We start from the raw sequence: 24,169 nt of genomic DNA on the forward strand, positions 1-24,169 counted from the left end.
CTTTAAACTCTCCTTCCACATTGCAATGGAAACGCCTAGATGTGTGCTTTTGCCCCAGCTGACCAACCATCTAGTTACGGCCTTGTTTATCAATCTACAGCGCTGTTATTGCATCCTTAAATTTAGGCTTGCAGTGCTGAAATAGAACGCAACAGATACTACTTGGAGGGAAAAACCAATATGGACAAAAAAGATGTACTATATATAGCAATCCTCAAATAGTTCTTTACTCCCACCCACGATCTATTAAACCATACATGCTCAACCCACGACGTGCGGGCCAGATGTGGTCCGCGATCTCAAACCTAACTTTGTGAGAATGAACTAAAGCAACACATTCTCAGATTTACTCCAGTGAACTGCAAGGCTTTTATAGATCACTTAAGTGACCTGGGGTATTGTTCCAAATCACTTGAGTGATCCACGACACATTCCCACTCCAATTAAGTGGGTGAACATATTTTCAGATCACTTTAGGGATGCATTTAAAGATCACTTGAATGGCCCGCGGTACAACTATAATTCACTTAAGAGCCTTTTTTTCCCCCTCTCCACTGCCTTCAATACAGGGGTGTCGGAAGTGCTGCGAAACTGTGGGTGCTCGTCTTTAGTATTATATCGGAAATTTTAATTTCTGTATCAATTCTGGGGGTGCTCGGATCCATATCAGAAATTACCGTGGGTGGACCCACAGCACCCCCGGCTCCGAACGCCACTGCTTCAATATACCCATCTACCATTTCTATTTCCGACTCCATGTCAAAAGGAAATTGTTCGGGAAGCACACACAGGGCCGCAACTAGAGGGGGGGGGGGCAGGCGAGTCTCGTGCCCCGGGCACTACTACTTTACCAAACACCAACTCTGGCCATATCGCTATATTGCAATTTACTGCCATTAGAGAGATGGGCTGGAAGCGAAGGCGCTGTCTATCGGTGGTCGCCTCGAGTTCGTTAGGGAAAATATCTTTTCGATATCCTCCCTTGGGTTCGAACCCGGGACCCTGACAACAACCTTCACGATGGTAGACGAGCATCTTACCACCATGCCACTCGGGCACTGCCCCAGAGGGGGGGACGCAAATTTCATTCTCAAACCTTACCTTCAACATTACAAGGGGGCGCTAAAATGTGCACTTGCCCCTGGTGACCAAGCATCCAGTTGCGGCCCTGTTCGGAGTTTACCGGTAATGTTAAGTCTATGAGACCCCTTCGGTTCCAACAAAATATTGGACGTCGTTCGGAGATAAACGTTGTTCGCAAGTGGCCGTTAGAGGAGGTTTTTAACTGTGTAAAAAAATTGCGCAATTTGGTCATGAATTTGAGGAGCGGTCAAAAATGGGTTAACAACTATCATATATAAAAAAAATATACTATTAATTTGGAAGAATTTTCACAATAGTGTAATTATAATAGCATTCCATTAATTCGTTATTAAAAACAAATTTAATTTCAATTTCATGATACATTAAAGAAAAATTTCCCACGGAATTATTTCCCCGTGATAATGAGTCGAACGTCATTCGCAGCTCTCATTAATGATGGATAAGGATGACCCACGTCATCGCGCATGCGTGGATGGATTTCCATTCTTGGTAGTCATTATTATCATAATTGAATGCAAAAAAACAATAATTAAGTATCAAATACGAATTTGCATCCGCAAACAGTTTTCTGTTTCGTGATTAATGGCGCCACGTGGTAATGACTGACTAGATTTGCTTAATTATTATGGACTTAATGAGTTTCTTGAGTAATTTTCTGGAGATTGTCGCGGTCCCATTACGGCACCATATTTGGCTCCTGATGTGCCGGTATTTCTAAATTTAGGTGCGGTTAAGCATTTTGTGGTGCATCACGAATTCGGTCCCCTGGCCCACAAATATCCTCCTCCAGAGGCGCCGACGTGAAGAAAACATTGAGGGGGAGGGGCTGAAATTTTCCGGTCGTCCCGTATATACGGTACTGGAGCGCGTACGCAGGAGCGTGAGGTTGCACTGCATTGTTTTTTCAGAAATTATTGGGTATGGGGGGGGGGGGCTCGAATGGCCTCAGCCCCTGGGTTCCGGTGTCTATGTACATTCGCACCATAAAGTGGCTTAACAAAAGCTATATGGCCTGCAAGCTTTGTGTGGACCCTGTTTGATATTTTGTTATTACATACAAGTACACCTAGCAAAATTTCGTGGGCCAGAGCAGTGTTTCAGCTGTGCCAGGCCTTCTATGGGCATGACGCCCCCGAATCATGTCCGGATTGGCCCATGCTTCGAGATATTCCAGGTTCTACGGACAGCTCTGAAAGTAGTCATATTTTTTCCTACCATTTTTCACTGGAAAGCTTATAAGCGCTTACATCTTAGCAGCAGAATTTTTCTTTCACGGCTCTCTGTGCCCAGCTCCCCCTCAACGGCCTTTCGTGGCTCCCCCTTTCACGTGATTTTAACCCGTGTCGCCCCCCACCCCTCCCTTCGAATACCATATGACCGCAAGGGATCCACGGTTGAAAATCAAGTTGAAGGGGAGCCATGAAAGGCTGCCAAGAGGACCACAAAGCGCTGTGAAAAAAATCAAGCTGTAAAGAAATGATACTTCAAGTGAAATATGGAAGGAAAAAGTGTGACTACCTTTCCAGAATGAAGCGGAACTGCCAACAGAGCCAAGGCCGTCGTAACACGTGCGCTCACCCGAACATAGTCCGCGCCTTGAGTGCGCAAGAAGGCCCCACGACAATGAGATTTGATATTACTGTTTTTTTCGAGAATAAGTATGCAAAATTGTATACAGGAACCCCCAGCCAGGTAAGAGGCCCCTGACGCTGCTGCTAAAATAGCCCTGCATAGAACCAGGGCCATCTTAACACATGGGCCACGTCCAGGCATGGCCCCGAGGATGCTAATAGTGGGGTCCTACATGATGAGATCTGGTACCACGATTTGCGAAAGTAAGTAAATACGTAAGCAGTTGCTTCCAGTAAGGAGCTTCAGAACATCTTTCTGCCCAAGGGCCCTATATGTTGAAAGGGCAATGCATATATAGAACTCCCTACGAAAACCCTCACTGAATTATGTGTCGACCTTAATTTTTTCTTTCAATTTGCTCAAAAAATCGATTCAATAAGTAAGAAGGGCCTCCTTGATGAGGGCGAGGGGAGACGGGGGGGGGCTGGATAATTGATGGTACAAGGGAGGCCACGAGAAAAAACTATGTTCCGGGGGGGGCATGGGCCATAAAAGGTTGAGAAGAACCGGTTTAGAGAATTATTGGAGCATTAGGTATACTATACCCATAGGCGGAGTTAGACTCGGAAGTCTGGGGGCACGGTCATTATTTCTGGGGGGGGGCACGATGATGATGATGTCAATTCATATATGCATATATACATTAGATCAGTGAACTTCACCTTTAACGCTGGGGGGTAATGTCCCCCCCCCCAGTATCTCCGCCCATGGCTATACCTATCTACTTAGTCTGCCGGTCACTTCGTGAACTGGTCTATCTGCAGACATTGGTTAGGACTACTACTACTAAACCACACATGCACCTCGTCCATATTCCTCATTGGTTAGGACTCACGCACAGCTCTCTATTGCTTGTTTTTTTCAGCGACGGTGAACGGAGAAGGAGTCATGAACTACCGGGGCAAAGGAATCTGGATGGCGGCCGCACCCTGTACTTGCGACGACAAGAGCACGTGCATCTGCATGAAGCGGCCATCGCCAGCCGAACTCAAGCAAGAGCAAGACAGGTGGAGGATGGAGGCCCGAGAGCGTAAACGGCGCAAGCAGCAGCAGCTGGACACCGGGGCCCAACAACAACAGCAGCAGCAGCAGCAGACCACTGCAGAGGTGCCATCTGGTTTCGCTGGAATGAAAGACGTCAGCTCCAAGAGTGAGTTTCCCATCGATATATTGTGTGATCGATAATGTCCCAATCTCCAGTGACTCATTCGGGTGAATTCCAGTGGTGCATGTACGACTCACATTGATTAAGATTCGGTTTGGGTCAGCACATGAGTAATCATGTGTCAATGCTGAAAAAAAGCTTTTGTTCATTCTGTTTCAGATCGTGAAATGTATTTAGCATATCGTTCCTCTCTTATATATATTCTACTTTATATACAGGGTGTCCTGTAAGTCGTACTTCGGCTTTTATCTCATCGACCGTTCGCCGTGGAAGTATGATTTCAATTGCAAAAATGTTCAAAATGTGTTCAACAGTCACCCTGTACCAGTTTCAAAAATTAAAATACAGTGTGTCGCAAACACTGTGTGAGAGCGACAGACCTACAAACAGTACAAATGTAATTCAAGCATTACACTTCACTCACTTCACTTCTATAACATAAATGTCAGCAGTGAAAAATCAGACATAACAGTTAGGTGCGCACACGTACACTTCCGACACTACTTATTAGGTAGTATATTGCCCATAGATGGCAATAGACCTGAGTTGCGGGTCAGTTTGAAAGAAAGAAAGTTTGTCACAAAATAACAAAAATCTAAATTTTTATACGTCCGTTTTTTTATATTTTGTGACACACACTGTATTTTCGCTCTCAAAACTGGTACAGGGTGATTTTTGAACGCCCGTTGAGCGTTTCTTCAACTGTAATCATAGCTCTACGACGAACGCTTGACAAGATAAAAGCCGAATTAGGACTTACGAGATACCCTGTATACAGGATGCATAGCTAACCGCTCGCACCGCATCTTACTGGCAAACCGTTGATCCTAGACGCATATTCGCTGCATCATAGTTTCCCAACCTTTTCTATCCCATCGCCCCCTTCTTCAGAAATTGTTTTCTCCCATCGCCCCCCCCCTCCCCCAACGCAATCTAACCCATAGGGTCCAATGTTATATCCGTAGCTTCTACCGCCCCCCAAGAACATTCCATCGCCCCTAAGGGGGCGTTAACGCCCACGTTGGGAATCACTGCGCTACATCAAGAAGAAATATCCAAATAACGTGAAGAACTCAATAATACGTCATTCATGTTTTAAGGGGTCGCATAGTTATTAAAGTAAAAAGTGTATACACATTTTCAACAATTCTCATGTCACAATATGTCACATTTTCAACAATTCTCATGTCACAATATGTCACATTTTCAACAATTCTCATGTCACAATATGTCACATTTTCAACAATTCTCATGTCACAATATGTCACATTTTCAACAATTCTCATGTCACAATATGTCACATTTTCAACAATTCTCGTCACAATATGTCACATTTTCAACAATTCTCATGTCACAATATGTCACATTTTCAACAATTCTCATGTCACAATATGTCACATTTTCAACAATTCTCATGTCACAATATGTCACATTTTCAACAATTCTCATGTCACAATATGTCACATTCTCAACAATTCTGACTGAAGTCGAGAAATGCAATCTCGAAGTGCCAAAATGTTGAAAGAAAAACAAAATGACCAAAGTGTTTCAGCTTCAACAGTTCGCCTCTAGATCGTGAAATGACAAATTTTTTAACATGGAAACCTATGACGACAGCTCTAGTAAAACCTTCTTTGGGGACGTTCAAGTATTACGTAAGCAAATTTTTTAGCCATTTTTGACCCCCCCCCCCTCCCCTTGTCAGCAAAAGTAAGCAAAACTCTGACCCCCTGCCCCCTTGTCAGCAACATTTCGTCAGCACTGCCCCCTACCTCCTAACCCATATTGGTGGGATCAGAAACGTACGCGGGAGGGAGCATGGGAGGGGGGGGGGAGCTCACGTGCCTCCCCCCCCCAAGACCAAAAAAATTCGAAATAAAATACCTTTATATGTTATTATAATCGATTTCTGTTAATTTCAATGCTATTTGAAGGCTAAGAACTCAGAATTTCTTCTTAAAAAATTCATTGCGACCCACGCTTTAAGCCATACACGGTAAACCCTTGACCCGCGGACCAAATGTGGCCCTGAAGTTTAAGTGATGTGACTTGCCCCCTCAAACCCAATTTTGTAAAAAGGAAGTAAGCGGCACATTTACAGATAGCTTAAATGACTCGTTGCACAATTCCAGAGCATTTAAGTGGCCCGGGGCACATTTTCAGATGACTGAAGTAGGCCCGTGGTACATTCAAAGATCACTTAAGTAACCCGCGACACAGTTCCAGAACACTTAAACGATCCGTGGCTCAATTAGATATCCCTTGAGTGACATGTGGCACAATTTTAGAGCACTTAAGCGGAACCCTCCGGTGCGGTTCTACAACACTCAAGTTACCCGCGGAACATTCCCAGATTACTTAATTAAGTGATCCGTGGCATAATTACGGATCGCTTGAGTGATGCGTGGCACAGTTCCAGAGCACTTAAGCGGCCCTGGAACATTTCCTGAGCACTTGAATGATGCTGACGTAATACTTGAATGACCCCTTTTTCTCAAAATTGGGATTAATGGACTCACACCATATCACTCTGACTTTAATCTCCCTCAAATATTGGTGAAAATTGATGCCTGATACTTACAAAAAAAAATAAATCGTCATGTTTTCAGGTCAAAGAAGCATCTGCGACGAACGTTGCATAGGCATGATCGCTTCGGTCACGGCTGTGGTCGTCGGCCTAGTCGCAGCAGCGACCGCGGTGGTAATCCGTCACATCGGATTCGGACGCGGGCACAAGCACAAATACGTTGCTGGTAGGATGCCGTTGGCGGCTGTCGGGTCCGACTACGTCGACGACAGGACGCAGCAGCAGCAACAGCCGTCGGCAACTCTCGAGTCGACGCTGGAGGAGGCACCGGTGAGTTTTCAGCATTGTTCGGCCTATTTTTATTTTTCCTTTATAGTCTGTTGGGGCCCACAACGGAAGGAGGGGATAGGACAGGATAGGAACACCTAAACGGGGGGGGGGTCACCAAAGTGATTATTTCCCTTCGTTTGACCACCCTTCGCCAATGTGGGCGAAAAGGATGAGAGTGTGAACTTTTACGGGATGCCCACGATGAGAGACGCATAGGTGGCCGAAGGGGAAGCAATAAAACATTTAACCAATTTCCAAAGCCACGTGTTTCTTTCTTCACGTGCGATTTCCACGCTACTAGGAAAGGTATCGACAGAACCTGCGGGTATTTTTTTTTTGTTCAGGGCCCACATAATTTAAGACAACTGCCGCTGTGGTGGTCGAGTGGTCATACTGACGGACTCGCATCGCGGGGACTCGAAACCGACCATGGCCCCCGCTCTGTCCCCATAGGGGATATAAGCTGGTCACCTAGAGGGTTTGGGCCATGGTGGAAGAGCGATGCAATATCCGGAGCACTAAGCACCAAAAGACCACCAGCGGGTAAGAAGACAAAAAGTTAAGGTTACATGGGCAGGTGCATACGCACGTCGCTAGCAGGCCACGAAGGGGGCCCACAAACAGCTATAGACACACATATATATAAGACATATAAACATATATATACAAACATATCAACACTCATGTATATAATATATACAAGGCAGGCGACATTATCCATTGACAGCAACGGGAATCAAGGAACTTCATTGTCTATCATCGCGAGGCGCAAATGCGAGCCGATCTCCCCGTTAAAAAGTCTCACCACAGACAGCAAGAGTCCTACAAACAGTACAAATATTCAGCCATTACACTTCACTATATATAGAGATATAGATGACAGCACTGAAAAATCATACACAACACTAGATACGCACTCAGACTGTTAGGTACACATACTTACACTTCCGGCACAACTCACTAGGTAGTAAATTGCCCATGGCGATAGACCTGAGTTGTGTTCGGCTTGAAAAAAAAAAATTTAAGACAACAGAAATTTGAACATCTTTGACTCTAATCAGGGCAGTCGCGTCGGATTCGCGAGTGCTGTGGGAGGTCGAGCACCCACAATGATTTGTGTTATAGGTCCTACCACCTTATAAATACCTCAGAAATCGAAATTTCCTATATAAAACTAAAGATGAGCACCCGCAAGTTTGAAAATTCAAAATTCTGTGCAATTTCAAAAAAATGATAGTTTCACCAACAATATGGCATCAACTGCTTATTGTCTGTGATTGGCAGAGTTAAGATTAAGTGGCGTATGATTACCGTTGGTACCTTTAACCTCTCTCATGGTTCAGGTTCGAAACAGTTCCGTCGCCCTTAAGTCATGGGGGTCCCCCCCCCAAATGCTTGCTTTGCCACAGGATCTTGAGTGTAACATGTGACTAATGGTGGAGCCTACCAACTTAAACATCTATTTATATTCCTGCTGTAATACAGGTCGATACGAAATGGGAATTTCCGAGAGACAAGCTGATTCTCCAAGAGCTTCTCGGTGAAGGCGAGTTCGGGAAAGTCGTTAAGGCTCAGGCCTGGAACATCGCCAACCGACCCGGATACTCCACGGTGGCAGTGAAGACGCTCAAGGGTGAGTAATTCGATATGCAACACCAATATGGCACTGGTGTCCATTAATTGACAGCACATAAACTCTTTTCTTCACGAGTTCCCCGAAAGTTGCTGAACAAAAACTGAAAAACGTGCAGTCAACTAATAATAATAACACTGCTCAACACTGATTTCGTTCTCAAAGATATTTGAGTGATTTTGGGGCACTGATTACGAATCTGGCATTGATTTCGTCAGATTGGCTCTAGTTTTTGAGGCAAAGCTAAAATCATATTTAGATGGTAATACCATAAGCAGCGTACAAATCACATTGAGAAACTGTGCGTTATAAATAAATACAATAAATTACACATTGACAAAAATTTTTCAGTGATTTTAGAGCCATTTTGGGGTGCTAATTCTGAATCTGGCGTTGGTTTTGCCGAATTGGCTCTGGTTTTTGAGATAATGAATACTCTCGTTTAGAGTATTTTGTGATTTGTACGCTGCTTATGTATTACCAGGTCGATAAGATACTCGCCTAACGTACCAAAGGATGTTTAGAGGTGTCGCGCGTACGATACGCGGTCCGTTCTTGTCCGAAACTTTCATGACACAGGAGTACAACAGAAACGGCGACACGACCACAGGAAAAAATTGCTACCGCAGGGAGTCCCATACCGAGGGGTTAGCGCACCAACCTCTCTGGGAGAGCATCCGGACTCTCGCATACCATCCAATCCTTCACAGTTCAAAGATATAATTAAAAATTTATCACACAATTGAAGTTACAGAACCTACAAGAACGTGCCAATATAAGCGGACCGTCCAGTTTGAGCGGCAAAACGTCAAGTTCAGTTTCTCCGTCGCGCAGGCGCGCTCTTTTCTATCGCGCTGACAGCGCCATCTAATGGTGATCGACGCTGTCACCACAGTATATGGGTGATACCACAGCAGGATTGGCTGCAGTTCGGAATCGGCAATAAGTTGTATGTCCCGGTCTAATTAGCCCTCGTGTGCGGAAAACGACCCTGGTGCGACAAAAATGATCAAATGTATTACCATTGAGATTTAATTTTCCCTTTATCCCAAAAACTAGAGCCAATCTGACGAAACTAATGCCAGATTCGAAATCAGCGGCCCAGGGACATACCCTAAAACCATTTAAATTTCTTCAAGAACATGAAATACAGTCGAACCTCGTTAGTGCGTCACCCGGTTAACACGTCACTCCGCTTACCGGGTCACTTTTTGTAAGTGCCAATTGTCCTCAGGCAGGAATTGGCACAGCTATGGCTTACTCCGCTTAACGAGTCACTCCACTTACTAAGTCATATTTTTGCTCTCCTAAGAGTGACTCATTAACGAGGTTTGACTGTATTTTTTTTGAGCAATGTAATAATTCAATAATGCTGGTTTCAAATACATTATCGTACTAGTACGTGTATGTCACGCTGACACAGCGGTAGGTGCAAAGAATCAGTTTTTCGTTGCTGCCAGGGCAAAGGCACCCAAGAGTGACGACAACCAATGAAGATCGGCATGTATTTGGCAATTTCAAAACCAGCTACGGTCATATTGTTCTCAAGTGAAAAAACGGGCGTTGTGCAAATTGAGAACATCCAACTCGGACTCAATTTCAGTGGGCCCATGGGCCCTCGTTCTTTCTGATAGTGACGGACTTGAGTGACAATCCAGGCTAGACGCTGATTTTCAACGTACAATGATCTGGAGAAAACCTGTACCGACATTATTTCTCAAACATAAAGAATATATACCATAACGGCTGGGGAGATACAGTCGAATCCCGTTATAACGAACTCCAAGAAACCGGAGAAATCACTTTGTTATAAAAGAGTTCCAAGTTTTTGCATCGTTCCCATGTAAACTTATCTGGGTGGGGGGATAAGAAAAGTGTTCGTTAAAACGAGGTTTTTCGCTATAACGGTATTCGTTAAAACGGGATTCGACTGTATCTTGGTCTGGGCTGGCAACATTTTTAGTTGGCACAACATTTTCAGCTGAATCATTGTTGGAGAACTATTTTAAATGAACCATTGTTGAGTGAGCCAAGTTTGAAAAGCATTTTTGACGGAAGCGTTGTGTGATTGAGTATTGTTGTTAACCAAACCTCCTTGGCTAAATCATTGCTGGAAAACCTTCTTGACTAAATTATTGTTGAAAAAAATTTCTGATTGGAAAATTGCAGGTAAACATTTCCGACTGTTTTCGAACGTTGTTAGGGAAAATATTGTGTAATTCAACATTGTTGGGAAAAAAGTGAAAAATTTGCTTGGAAACAGTTTTAACTGAAGCATTTTTGAAAAATATAAATCTCAACCAAAGCAGCATTGATGTACAATATTCTTAACTGAATTATTGTAGGAAAGCATCCTTAACGAAGCATTGTTGGAAAATATTGTCCAATGCAGCATTGTTAGGAAAACTTTCCGACTAAAGCATTGTCGAGGGAAATTTTTGATTGAAGCATTGTTGGAAACATTGTGAAATGCAACATTGTTAGAAAAATTGTGAATTCTTAACTGAGGAACTATTAAAAAACATTCTTTAACGAAGTATTGTTGGAGAACATTGTCAAGTGCAGCATTGTTAGGGAAAAAAAATTCGTTAAGTAACATAATTGGGGAAAATTTTTTGACTGAAATATTGATGGAAATATTGTAAAATGCAACATTCTTGGAAACATTATGAATTGCAACATTATATGAAAACATTTTCAGCTGAAGTATTGTTGGAAACATTGTCTAACGCAGCATTGTTGGAAAAACTTTTCCATCGTTAAAATTGTTGGAGAAGTTTTTGACTGAGCAGTGTAGGAGAAACTTTTTGACTGGAGCACTGTTGAGAGAAACATTGTGAAATGCAACATTGTTGGAAAACCTTTTCAGCTGAATCATTGCTGAAAATATTTTCAGCCGAAGCATTGTTTGAGAACATCCTAAACTGAAGCATTATTCGAAAACATTCTTAAACGAAGTATTGTTGTAAAACATTGTGTGATGCAGTATTCTGCGATAAATTATTTGACAAGCATTCTTGAGGAAAATTGTTGAATAAAGCATTATTAAGAAACACTGTTCACCGAAGCATTGTTGGAAAACATTCTTCAACGAAGTATTGTTGGAGAAAATCCTAAAGAGTAAAGCACTGTTGGAGAAAATCCTGAAGAGTATAGCATTGTTGGAGAAAATCCTAAAGAGTAAAGCACTGTTGGAGAAAATCCTGAAGAGTATAGCATTGTTGGAGAAAATCCTAAAGAGTAAAGCACTGTTGGAGAAAATCCTGAAGAGTATAGCATTGTTGGAGAAAATCCTAAAGAGTAAAGCATTGTTGGAGAAAATCCTAAAGAGTAAAGCACTGTTGGAGAAAATCCTGAAGAGTATAGCATTGTTGGAGAAAATCCTAAAGAGTAAAGCACTGTTGGAGAAAATCCTGAAGAGTATAGCATTGTTGGAGAAAATCCTAAAGAGTAAAGCACTGTTGGAGAAAATCCTGAAGAGTATAGCATTGTTGGAGAAAATCCTAAAGAGTAAAGCACTGTTGGAGAAAATCCTGAAGAGTATAGCATTGTTGGAGAAAATCCTAAAGAGTAAAGCACTGTTGGAGAAAATCCTGAAGAGTATAGCATTGTTGGAGAAAATCCTAAAGAGTAAAGCATTGTTGGAGAAAATCCTAAAGAGTAAAGCATTGTTGGGAAAAGTTTCCGACTGAAGCATTTTTAGAAAACATTTTCGACTCAAAATATGTGTTCAATGGGGCCATACATCTATCCTATCAACCTCGTTTTCGGTGTTATCTTTGCAACGCCAGTATATTGGAGTCCTGGTCCCTTAAAAAATTACTCACGACAATGAGTTGGTTATTATTTTCATTGTTGTATAGCATAAGTTATAGGTGCCTGTCCTATGCGTTTTTTGCCATACATATCGAATTTCATCTAATTCTGTGCAATGTCTTTCTGTGGGAACTAGAATTTATTTTAAAATTATATTAATTTTGAACACCAATGCACTTTGGGACATACTTTTCAGACTTTTAGGGCAGGTGGGCCCAAGGGCTCCACGGAGCACCGTTCGATAACCGCTATTTAGGGGGGATAGTCGTTAAAATTTTCAGTTGGAAATTTGCCACAAATATATGAATATTATTTTGTATTTACAGATAACGGAACGTCATCAGAAGAACAGGATTTGCTGTCGGAACTGAATCTCTTGAGAGACGTTTCGCACCCGAACGTTATACAGCTGTTGGGCGCCTGTACATCCAAAGGTATCAAAATAAATACAGTAATAGTCCGTTATAAAAACAGCTCACAATCAGATGGGAAAATTGTCGTTATAACGGACTTCTCGTTGCAAACGAATTTTAGTTTTCTGCTCTGTGGAAACATGTAGATGAGGGGGAAAAAACAAAGTAGGTAAATTTACCTAAATTTGAACTACTTTTACTGAAATAGGCATCTATAGAATTAACTGCTTATGCATAAACAATGTTGATTGAGTAACAAAATTTTGCACTTTATGGAATGCAGTAATTTCTGCAACTGGAATATTCGTTGCACTGTAAAAATGTCCACAGTAACACTTAAAACCAGAGAAAATGACTAAGACCTGTTTGTGCCCTTGTGTCCAGTCAGTGATGGTAACTCGTGGGAAATTTCCCATATTCGTGGGAAAAATTGGCCAAAATTGGTTCTCTTGGGAAATTTCTTGGCGTTTGTGAAAAATTTTGAGAGGTTCATCAAACAAAAGAATTTTTGTTGAAAAAAATATACAAATGTGCAAAACAATGCTTTTCTTGTGTAAAATAATTGAATACATATTTCCACCGATAGATGGCAGCACAAATTTCGGAATGTGAGGGGAAAATTTAGACAAAAGGGAAATTTTCGAGGGAAATTTTGCTTGACGAGGCTACCATCACAGTGTCCAGTTTTAGAAGATTCCAAGAAAGGAGGGGGTGGAAGGATTTTTTAAGGGAAATTACAACGATGTGAAAACCGGAGGTTGTGCCCCAGAGCAGTCGTTTCAACTTTTTCCGGGGGGCGGCAAACTTTTTCCAGGATGGGCAAAGTACATGCACTCAATGTGTGTGTGTGTGTGTGTGTGTGTATATATATACATACCATTTTTAGTTTATTTTCAAAGGCCAGGGGGGGGCGTTACCCCCCCCCCCGCCCTACTCTTGCCTGGCTTCTCTTTTTTACGTATAATTTTTAAAGAAAGCGAAAGGAAAAAGGAGAACTTTTTCGAAAATTTCTATTGTTGTTATAGTGAACGTATTCTGAGTTTCATTCATAATTAACTCGCTATAAGCGAGTAATTTTTTGTATCTTTAACATTAGTTCTTTGCCAATCGCTTGCGGATTACTCGTATAGCGATATAGCGGGATTCTCGTTATAAGCCGTACTCGTTAGAACGTACTTTTACTGTCTCTCTCTTCCACCCTCTTTCACTGTCGACAATAACCGACACCTCCTTGAGATAGAAGGCCTCCGCAGTCTGCTTGTGACGTCAATAAGTAGTCCATTTTCAATCAGAAATATTCAGGGGAAAAAAATTCCCTGCTCTTTTTGTGAGGAAAAGAAATGATCGGATTCAGAATTGGCGATTTCTATGCCCCACATCCAATCACTACGCAGTATTTGTGAGCCAACCAGGAAGATTCTACGCCAAAATAAGAAGAAACGAAATAGGATGCTGTGTTTCAAAATGTGGCAAACTTTCTAGGTTATTCTGAATAACGTTTATAGCAAACAGTGCACAGAGGCCTTCTATCTCTAGGAGGTGCTGCAATAACCGAAGTATGGAAAACTGCACGTGATCGATCGTACGAGTCAACGTACCGAACCGCCACTTTGAATCCTCTTGGAATAGTCTTTTCTTTGATATATCGTTGATATTTCTCACACTGTATATCTTCTGTTACGATATCGTGGGCCATTAACTGATCTAATGACGGGGGGTTAGAAACGTCATTACAAATGGGATCGTGTTTGACAGTTGATGAAGTCGTACGAATTTGTGATGGGAACATTACTTTTTCCAGTTCTGCAAATCGTGAAATTGGGTAGATAATGCACGGGATTTGTTCAGAATTTGATTAATCGACTGAGGTAGGGGTGCCTCTGATCTTTATTGAGACTACTTGAGAATTACGAGAATATAATGTGAATATGTACTATAAATTAAGGGGGTTGGTGCACGCAAATTTTCCGAGAAACGAATTTTTAATTTTTTAGTTTTCAAATGATATGAAACTTTCTTCGTTTGACTACCCTATACTAGAAATATTTTAAAAATATTTCAATATAAACTGGTAACAGTCATTATATATGTTGGGGTGAATCGAGAAGCTCGATCCATACTTAGGAATAAGACAACCATAAGTATTCTTTATGGGCATTTCGTAATATTTTATTATGGAGCCGATCTCCCCGTTAAAAATGTCTCGCCACAGAGAGCAACAGGCCTACACAACAATACAATTATTCAATCATTGAACTTCACTCGTAGTTAGAAAACTTGATGGCAGGTGGAAGCACTACACACACAACAAGCATTACACAGAAACAAACTTCCCGTCAGGTTCGCTATACATACACATACATTCCAACATGTACCAATTCGTTAGAAGTTCCGCAGAGGAATATGGACGAGATGCATGTCTGGTTCAGTAGTAGTAATATTTTATCATGTATATATATTGTTTGTAATTGCATTTTTAATTGTGTTGTTGTATTTTTGAAATATGTCAACCCGTGGCCAAAACCTCAAAACCCATTTTATGAAAATAAATTAAGCGGCACATTTTTAGATCACTTAATTTAATAGATGACTTGCGGTACAGTTTCACATCATTTAAGTGACCCGTAGTACATTTGCGGATCGCTCAAGCGACCCGCGGCATATCTACAGATCGCTTGAGTGACCCGCGGCGCCCCCGGCTCGCAAGTAGCTGGTGGTGCTGTGGTTGCTCGAGCACCTTCAGAATTAATTCATAAAATAGAATTTCTTGCATAAAGGTAAGGGGCCTTAAGTATTACGTCAGCAATTTTTCAGCCATTTCTGACTCCCTTGTCAGCAAAAGTCAGCAAAACTCTTACCTCCCACACACTTGGCCCGTGGACCAAATGTGACCAGGGGGGTTACCCGATGTTGCCTGCCACCTTAAACCTAATTTTGTAAAAATGAACTAAGCGGCACATTTACAGATCACTTAGGTGACCCATGGCACAATTCCAGAGCATTTAGGCTGCCCGTGGCACCTTTTCAGATGACAAGTAGGCCTGTGGCACGTTCACAGATCACTTAAGTGACCCGCGACACAGTTCCAGAACACTTAAGCGATCTGTGGCACATTTAGAAATCCCTTGAGTGACAGTTGGCACAGTTTTAGAGCATTTAAGCGACCCCCCAGAGCCACTCTACATCACTCAAGTTGCATTCCCAGATTACTTAAGTGATCCGCTGCATAATTCCGGATCACTTGAATGATGCGTGGCACAGTTAGAGAGTACTTAAACGGCCCTAACACATTTCTAGATCACTTGAAGGATGCACGAAACATTTAGAGATCAATAAAGTGGCTCTCTAGGGGACTTATCAATAGGGAGGTTGTTAGTTCAGGTGCCCACAAACCAAGGTTCAGGATGCCATAAAGAATATTTCATATTTTTATAAAGGGTGGTTGATGATGTAAGCAGGCCCGTCATCTGGGAGGGGGGGGGCCTTCTTTTGAAAATATACTAAAAATGGTATATATATATATACAAATACATACGTACATTGAGTACATGTGCTTTGCCCCCCCCCCCGGAAAAAGTTGAAATGACGGCCCTGGATATAAGCATCATCCAAACCCCCCCTCCCACTTGTCATCAAAAGTCAGCAAATCGGAACTCTTCCCCCCCCCCCACCTATGCTGACGTAATACTTTAATGACCCCTAACGACTAGCACCCATAGGTCAAAAACACTTCGAACGTCCATGTATACATTTTAGTATTCAAAACGCGGCCTCGGCTTAACAAAACCTCATCCGAAGACGGTCACCCCTGGGGGGAGGGGGGGGGATGAACCCTTTCAGGGGCCATGATACTATTTATTTCTGTGATGACTCGTTCTTCATTTTGTAGATGGCAACCAGCTGATCGAAATCTTTCTCGATGTATCAATAGGTGGCCCGCTGTGCATCATCGTGGAATACGCCGAGCTCGGTTCGCTGAGCGCCTATTTGAAGAAACTCAGGAACCGGATCGTTCCCGTGAATCTGTCCGTGAATAACCCTTCGTATTTCACGGACGTCGAAGCATCCGCTAACGGCGAGAATCAAGCTCACAAGGAGATCAACCAAGAAATCCTGTCATTCGCGTGGCAAACAGCGAAAGGGATGTCCTATCTCGGTGACATGAAAGTAAGGGTCATCAGGTCATATTTTTTACTTGTATGTTCTTTCATCGGTTATAATTTCCATCAGTAAATCACTGGATTAGTGCACAGGTTTGTTAATCCACTCTTTTTTATGCACTGTTATATTATTCAGCATTTTCCATGAACATCATTTCGTGGATTCCGCTGAGTCACGAAAGTCGATTAGCAGACCTGAGCAAATGATCATCCCCGCCCATTGTCTGTAGACACGGAACGTCACCCAAATCATTTAGAAGCATTACCTCGAAGGAAAAAAGGTCACTTATGTTCGAGAATGCGCCTCCAAAAAGACGTTCTCCTACGTGGAATATCATTATCTGGAGCATCACCTCCTAGAGATAGAAGTCCTCTGTACCGTTTGCCATAAACGTCATTCAGACTACCTAGCAAGTTTGCCACATTTCGAAACACGGCATCCTATTTCGTTTCCTCTTATTTTGGCGTAGAATCTTCCTGATTGGCTCACAAATACCGCGTAGTGATTGGATGTAGGGGCATAGAAATCGCCAATTCTGAACCCGATCATTTCTTTTCCCTCACAACGATGATGCAGGGAATTTTTTTTCCCTGAATATTCTGAGGGAAAATGGACTGCTTACTGACATCACAAGCTGAGTGTGGAGGTCTTCTATCTCTAGGAGGTTCTGTCTGGAGACGTTAAAAATGACCTGATGAAGTCGACGCTCTTTATAACGTAATGGCGACCATTGCAACGACCGGTAGGATAAGTCCCATATGTTTTCGCAGAACAACTATCGTATGTTTTACCTTCGATACAGCGACCCCTCTCCATATAAACGTCCGTTTTAGACGGGACGAAATGGGGGTCGTTGTATCGAACGTTGATTGTATTTGTGAACGGTTTCCGGCTTAGACTGTGCCGGGCTTGGGCAGGATTATTTTCTAAAGCCTCAGTTTTTTACGTCTTTTTCTCATACTTTTTACAGCTGCGGGGAAAGTCCGGAGAAAGTCCTTGAAAAACCGGCGGAAATGTGAGAAATAATTTGTGAATCGGCAAACAATAAATAGCTTACGCCTAGTAATACTAATAACAATAATAGATAGCCAACGCCTCTTATCAAAATCATAGATAATCTTATCATTCGCGTATAGTTATCACTTTCGTCAAGTACGGAACGGACCAATATCGTAACATGGGAAGAAATTCGTTTATAATTATTAGACTTAATTGTAGCGATATTATGTTGTCGGATATAATTATATTTATAATTATGACGGATTATGTTATCAATTTTTTTTCGTAGAAAGTTTTTTTTATTGGTTCTACATATTTTGAATGTAAGAGATGGAACCATACTTATTTTTCCCCTAAAAGGTTGATATCAATCTGCAAGGCTATGTAGGAGGTCAAAACGCTTCCTTATTGACAAAAATTTAAGCACTCAGTTCATAATGTCATAATCGGGCCGCAATAGCCGCTATGACCCATGTACGTGTGGTTTACGGAAAATTCACCGACAACAGTTCGACTCGAGTCAGTGAGCGAATAATGACCGAGTAAGTGAATCAGTAAATGATTCAGTAGTTAGACAATGAGTGACAAAGTGTTTAATGTTGGTGACTGAGCAAACTAGTGACAGAATAAGTGACCTAGTGAATGAGTAGGTGACCTAGTTAGTGAGTGAGCGAGTGACAGAGTGAGTGACCAGTGATTGAATGTATAACAGAGTGAGTGACCAGTGATTGAATGTATAACAGAGTGAGTGACCAGTGATTGAATGTATAACAGAGTGAGTGACCAGTGATTGAATGTATAACAGAGTGAGTGACCAGTGATTGAATGTATAACAGAGTGAGTGACCAGTGATTGAATGTATAACAGAGTGAGTGACCAGTGATTGAGTGTATAACAGAGTGAACGAGTGACAGAGTGAGTGACCAGTGATTGAGTGTATAACAGAGTGAGCGAGTGACAGAGTGAGTGACCAATGATTGAGTGTATAACAAAGTGAGCAACCTAGTGAGTGACCAATGATTGAGTGTATAACAGAGTGAGCAACCTAGTGAGTTGATGATAGAATGAGTGAGCAACCTAGTGAGTTGATGATAGAATGAGTGAGCAACCTAGTGAGTTGATGATAGAATGAGTGAGCAACCTAGTGAGTTGATGATAGAATGAGTGAGCAACCTAGTGAGTTGATGATAGAATGAGTGACCTAGTGAGTGAATGGCAAAATGAACGACCTAATGAGTGAATGAAAAAGTGAACGACTAGTGAGTGAATGAAAAAGTGAACGACTAGTGAGTGAATGAAAAAGTGAACGACTAGTGAGTGAATGAAAAAGTGAACGACTAGTGAGTGAATGAAAAAGTGAACGACCTAGTGAGTGGCCTAGTGAGTGAGTGATATAGTAAGGTTCCGGGACGAATCGTCAGGGAAGCTGCTAAACGAAGAAGCAAAAGAGGGAAAAACTACCCTGAAAAAGATAGCGCGGGAGCCACAGAGAGAAGAAAAGAGAAACGCTCCCCCCTGGGGTCTCTTTTTTTTTCCTTATTATTATTATATTATTATGATTGGTGTGGTGTTGTAAGGTGTGATGTGCTCGTTGTGTAGCACTTTTCTCTATCCTCCTTAATCAAAATAAATATGATTATTGTTTTGAAAGACGACTCATCAATGAGTACGTGTTCAGTTACTCGACCACGAAGAGGGAGGATCGTTACTGGCGCAGTCGGTAGGATTTAGAACTAAAAAAAAAATCGGGGGAACATTTTGAAGAATAACACTTATGAAGAAGGACAAAATGGTCACAGCGTTCCTCCATTGTCAAGCTGAAAGAGAAAGCATGGACTGCTGATGACGGGTGGTTCCTGAGAGCACCATTGCTCTGCAGTTGAAAGGTAAAGAGCATCATTTGCTCCAGAGGCGTATGTGGCGAGCATCAGCTCTAATGGCATATTCAGCGAGCATCAGTTCCAGTGGTGTATTCAGCGACCATAGGCGTAGGTGGCGAGCATCAGCTCCAGTGGCGTATTGAGCGAGCATCAGCTCCAGCGGCATAGTTGACGAGCATCATTGCTCCAGTGGCGTATTCAGCGAGCATCATTGCTCCAGTGGCGTATTCAGCGAGCATCATTGCTCCAGTGGCGTATTCAGCGAGCATCAGCTCGAGCGGCATAGTTGACGAGCATCATTGCTCCAGAGGCGTAGGTGGCGAGCATCAGCTACAGTGGCGTATTCAGCGAGTATCAGCTCCAGTGGCGTATTCAGCGAGCATCAGCTCCAGTGGCGTATTCAGCGAGCATCAGCTCCAGTGGCGTATTCAGCGAGCATCAGCTCCAGTGGCGTATTCAGCGAGCATCATTGCTCCGGCGGTTCGTGTGGCGAGCATCAGCTCTAGTGATATACGTGAGAGCATTATTGCCCTGTTGTGTGTCAAGTGAGAGCATCATTGCTCTGTTGTTTATCAAGTGAGAGCATCATTGCCCTGATGTGTGTCAAGTGAGAGCATCATTGCTCTGTTGTTTATCAAGTGAGAGCATCATTGCCCTTTTGTTTATCAAGTGAGAGCATCATTGCTCTGTTGTTTATCAAGTGAGAGCATCATTGCTCTGTTGTTTATCAAGTGTGATAGCATCATTGCCCTTTTGTTTATCAAGTGAGAGCATCATTGCTCTGTTGTTTATCAAGTGAGAGCATCATTGCTCTGTTGTTTATCAAGTGAGAGCATCATTGCTCTATTGTTTATCAAGTGAGAGCATCATTGCTCTGTTGTTTATCAAGTGAGAGCATCATTGCTCTGTTGTGTGTTGAAACGGCGGTAATTACGCGAGTACTGATTTTTTTTTTTTTTTGGAAAGATCCGTCAGTATTATTCGCTCAGAAAATGATATCTTTTTTTTTGAAACGTCAGTTTATTATTGAGAATGTGATTTTTTTTTTTTTTTTTTTTTGAACAGCAGTATTATCGCACATACTAATTTTTTTTTTACAATTATCTTTGAATGTACGATTTTATTATTATTTTTTTTTTTGGGTTTGTTTGAAATACGTCAGTATTATTGAGCATATATCTATCTATATATGTATATATTTTTTTTTTACGAATGATTAGTCATTAACATATGACGGTGGACGTATACACGTAGACTAAGTGTGAACATTTATAAGCGAAAAAAAAACACCAAAAAACGATATACCAAGCAACATGGCATATCTCGGGCGTGCAAGGAGGGGTGATTTGGTGGTTTTGGCAGAGGAGTTGGGTCTGGTGGTCAAGGACGGATCGAACATATTGGACTTGAGGAATAGCATCCTCAAATGTGACGGCTATGACGAGGAGTTCGTCCGAGAGCAGTTAGCTGTCATCAAGGGAGACAGGGAAGCACGAGAAGAGCGTGACCTAGCTGAAGGGAGGATGCGTGAAGAACGAGAACACCTCTTTCGAATGGAAAAACTCCGCCTGGAGATGGAAAGGACGAACGCGTCCACAAATGGACGACAGAATTTAACCTCATTCAGTACGGAACTGACGAGGCTTGTTCCAAAATTTGACGCCAAGGAGGATGACATCGCCTTATTTCTCATAATATTTGAACGCCAGGCGAATAGGATCGGGGTGGACAAAAGAAACTGGGTGTCGGCTTTGCTGACCTTATTGCCGTCAGACATAACCCAATTAATCGCCCGAGAATCGGAAGAGAAGTTTGATGATTATGAGTACATTAAGGAGATCCTCCTTAGGAAATTCAAATTAAGTCCAGAACATTTCCGGCAAAAATTCACCAAACATCAACGCAACCCGGCGAAATCATGGCGAGAATTTGTCTTCGAAATATCGAATTTCTTCGAAGAGTGGATCCGGGGTCTGGACGTTGGTGACTTCGAGAAACTGAAGAGCCTTGCCATTACTGACCAACTAAAACGACGAGTTCCCGGCGATATACGTGACCATTTCGTGGACGAATGGGCCTCTTTCATATCTCCGTCAATCCTAGCTGACAAGCTAGATGAATACGAAAGTGTGCGGTCAAACTTCAAGAAGGTGGGCTCGGGCAATGATAACGTGAAAGATGAAGCAGGCAAATATGGTAACAGTAGAAGTTTTCCTCCTAAAGCACCGAATTCCAGGCCAGGACTCAAAACCGGAACACGTAGAACCTTTGTGAAGCCAACTTGCTATTCTTGTGGCTCGGTTGGGCACATATCGAGGGCTTGCAACAATAACGCGAAAGGGCATGCCGTTGTGAATGCACAGAGTCAATTAACGACGGTGGAACCAAGTGAAGCCTCGAATATTTTGACGGTGAAGGTTTCGGTTCCTGTGTCTTCTGCGAAGGTCACGGGGAAAATCGATGAACTTAAAATTGCACCCATCAAATGCGGAACGAAAAAATTTAAAGCGATTATTGATAATGGAGCTCAGATATCAGTTCTGAGAGAGGATTTGGTGCCTTTGAACTGCGACGGAGAAGGTACTATACGAATAATATCTGCGTTCGGGGAAACTGAGGAAGCGGCACTGAAAGTTATCCCGATGAGAATCGATGATGGTATGCACAGCGACATTCCTGTAACTTGTGCCGTGTCGAAGAAACTTGTTAACGACATGTTAATATGCTCAACTGCGTACGAGGCGCTGTCGGAAAGTGTGCAGCTCACTGGGTCCATTCGGCATACCGGAGACTCAACGATGTCGGTCGTACAACTCCTGGATTCAAACGTGGAAGGAGGGAACTGCATCCCTGATGCATCACAAGTCCCCGATAAAGGAGACAAAGGCTTTATCGGTTTGCAAATTGGAGACGGCGATCTCAAGGAGGGCTGGGATTTAGTACGTCTGGGGCAAAGATCTTATGGCGTAAGGAATGGTGTTCTCACTCACTCCGAGAACGTAAACGGCGAAAATATCGTACAGGTTGTCGTTCCCACCTGCAAACGAATGGAAATGCTTCGGACAGCCCATGAAATACCTTTGGCAGGACATCTAGGGGAGCGCAAAACGAAACAACGCATGAAGTATTCGTCCTACTGGCCCACCATCAAAAAGGATGTTCAGAAGTTGCGTAGGAGTCGTCGAGAATGCCAAGTCAGACGCACCGTCACGTATAGAGATCGCCTACCCATCCAACCAATCGTGAGACCCGAAAACCCATTCGAGGTCTGGAGCGTTGACTATATTGGACTCTTAGAACCCAAGTCAAGCAGAGGCCATACATTGCCAGAGTACAACACGTGGGACTGATATTTGATCAGGATGTAGAATTTGGAGATGTAAACTACGCTCCTGTTCACATAAAATGAAATTAGTACAGGACATTCAGAACCACGTAATGGGGTTATCTAATAAGCTGGGAGTTCACAGCAACGGCAATTATTCGAAACCGAAAGAATTTTCAGACGTGTTCAGCAGCACGTCAGGACAAGCAAAAGTCGGGAAATGTATATATTAGGAAAGTACACGGAAAATGTTTGTAAATGTGAATGCATTTCAGTGCATATGTATTACTAATGTGTACTCAGTATGGTATTTTCATTGATCCCACGATGGTAATTGTTGATTTTGTGATTTTTTTTTGTATGTGTGCTTGAACATGTTTTTCTTTGTTCATTTCTTTTCTTAAATGTGGTAAGCTCAGTTGTCTTGGAAAAAAAATAGACAATGAGCTCCCAAGGGGGGACGAGTAAGGTTCCGGGACGAATCGTCAGGGAAGCTGCTAAACGAAGAAGCAAAAGAGGGAAAAACTACCCTGAAAAAGATAGCGCGGGAGCCACAGAGAGAAGAAAAGAGAAACGCTCCCCCCTGGGGTCTCTTTTTTTTTCCTTATTATTATTATATTATTATGATTGGTGTGGTGTTGTAAGGTGTGATGTGCTCGTTGTGTAGCACTTTTCTCTATCCTCCTTAATCAAAATAAATATGATTATTGTTTTGAAAGACGACTCATCAATGAGTACGTGTTCAGTTACTCGACCACGAAGAGGGAGGATCGTTACTGATATAATGAGCGACTTAGTGAGGAAGTGACAGAGAGAGAGCGTCCCAGTGAGTGAGTGATATCATGAGCGACTTAGTAAGGAAGTGACAGAGAGAGCGTCCCAGTGAGTGAGTGATAGAATGAGCTACTTAGTGATTGGCTGAGTGACCATGTGAGTGAGTGATAGAATGAGCTACTTAGTGATTGGCTGAGTGACCATGTGAGTGAGCGAGCGAGAACGAGCTAGCTCTAGTGACAGGCCGGGGGGGGTTTTCGCTCATCCATTCACTCATTGTAAAAGTTACTCTCTCAAAAAAAATTACAGAAATTTTTAAAAAATTCTTAAAATTTTCAAAGTTTTGAAGACTGAAAAATTTAAGTAATCCTAAAAAAAATTTAGGTTCCTGAAATATTTGTATTTAGGTC

At 42.4% G+C, this 24,169-nt stretch overlaps 1 protein-coding gene across 1 annotated transcript in view; it reads left to right on the forward strand.

Annotated features, from left to right (window-relative positions):
- The window catches only part of LOC149089596 (proto-oncogene tyrosine-protein kinase receptor Ret-like), a 150,960-nt gene that overhangs the window by 112,655 nt on the left and 14,136 nt on the right, over window positions 1-24,169 (forward strand). Inside the window, exons 11-15 of the mRNA XM_089239335.1 lie at window positions 3,602-3,886; window positions 6,511-6,758; window positions 8,244-8,391; window positions 12,534-12,641; window positions 16,552-16,787. Of these exons, the coding sequence (XP_089095461.1) occupies window positions 3,602-3,886; window positions 6,511-6,758; window positions 8,244-8,391; window positions 12,534-12,641; window positions 16,552-16,787 (1,025 nt within the window). The remainder of the gene's footprint in view (window positions 1-3,601; window positions 3,887-6,510; window positions 6,759-8,243; window positions 8,392-12,533; window positions 12,642-16,551; window positions 16,788-24,169) is intronic.

Source organism: Pholcus phalangioides, unplaced genomic scaffold (genome assembly GCF_987345545.1).
Source record: "Pholcus phalangioides strain wild (caught in Gottingen) unplaced genomic scaffold, Ppha-v1.0 ptg000002l_1, whole genome shotgun sequence".
Taxonomy (NCBI): Eukaryota; Metazoa; Arthropoda; class Arachnida; order Araneae; family Pholcidae; genus Pholcus; species Pholcus phalangioides.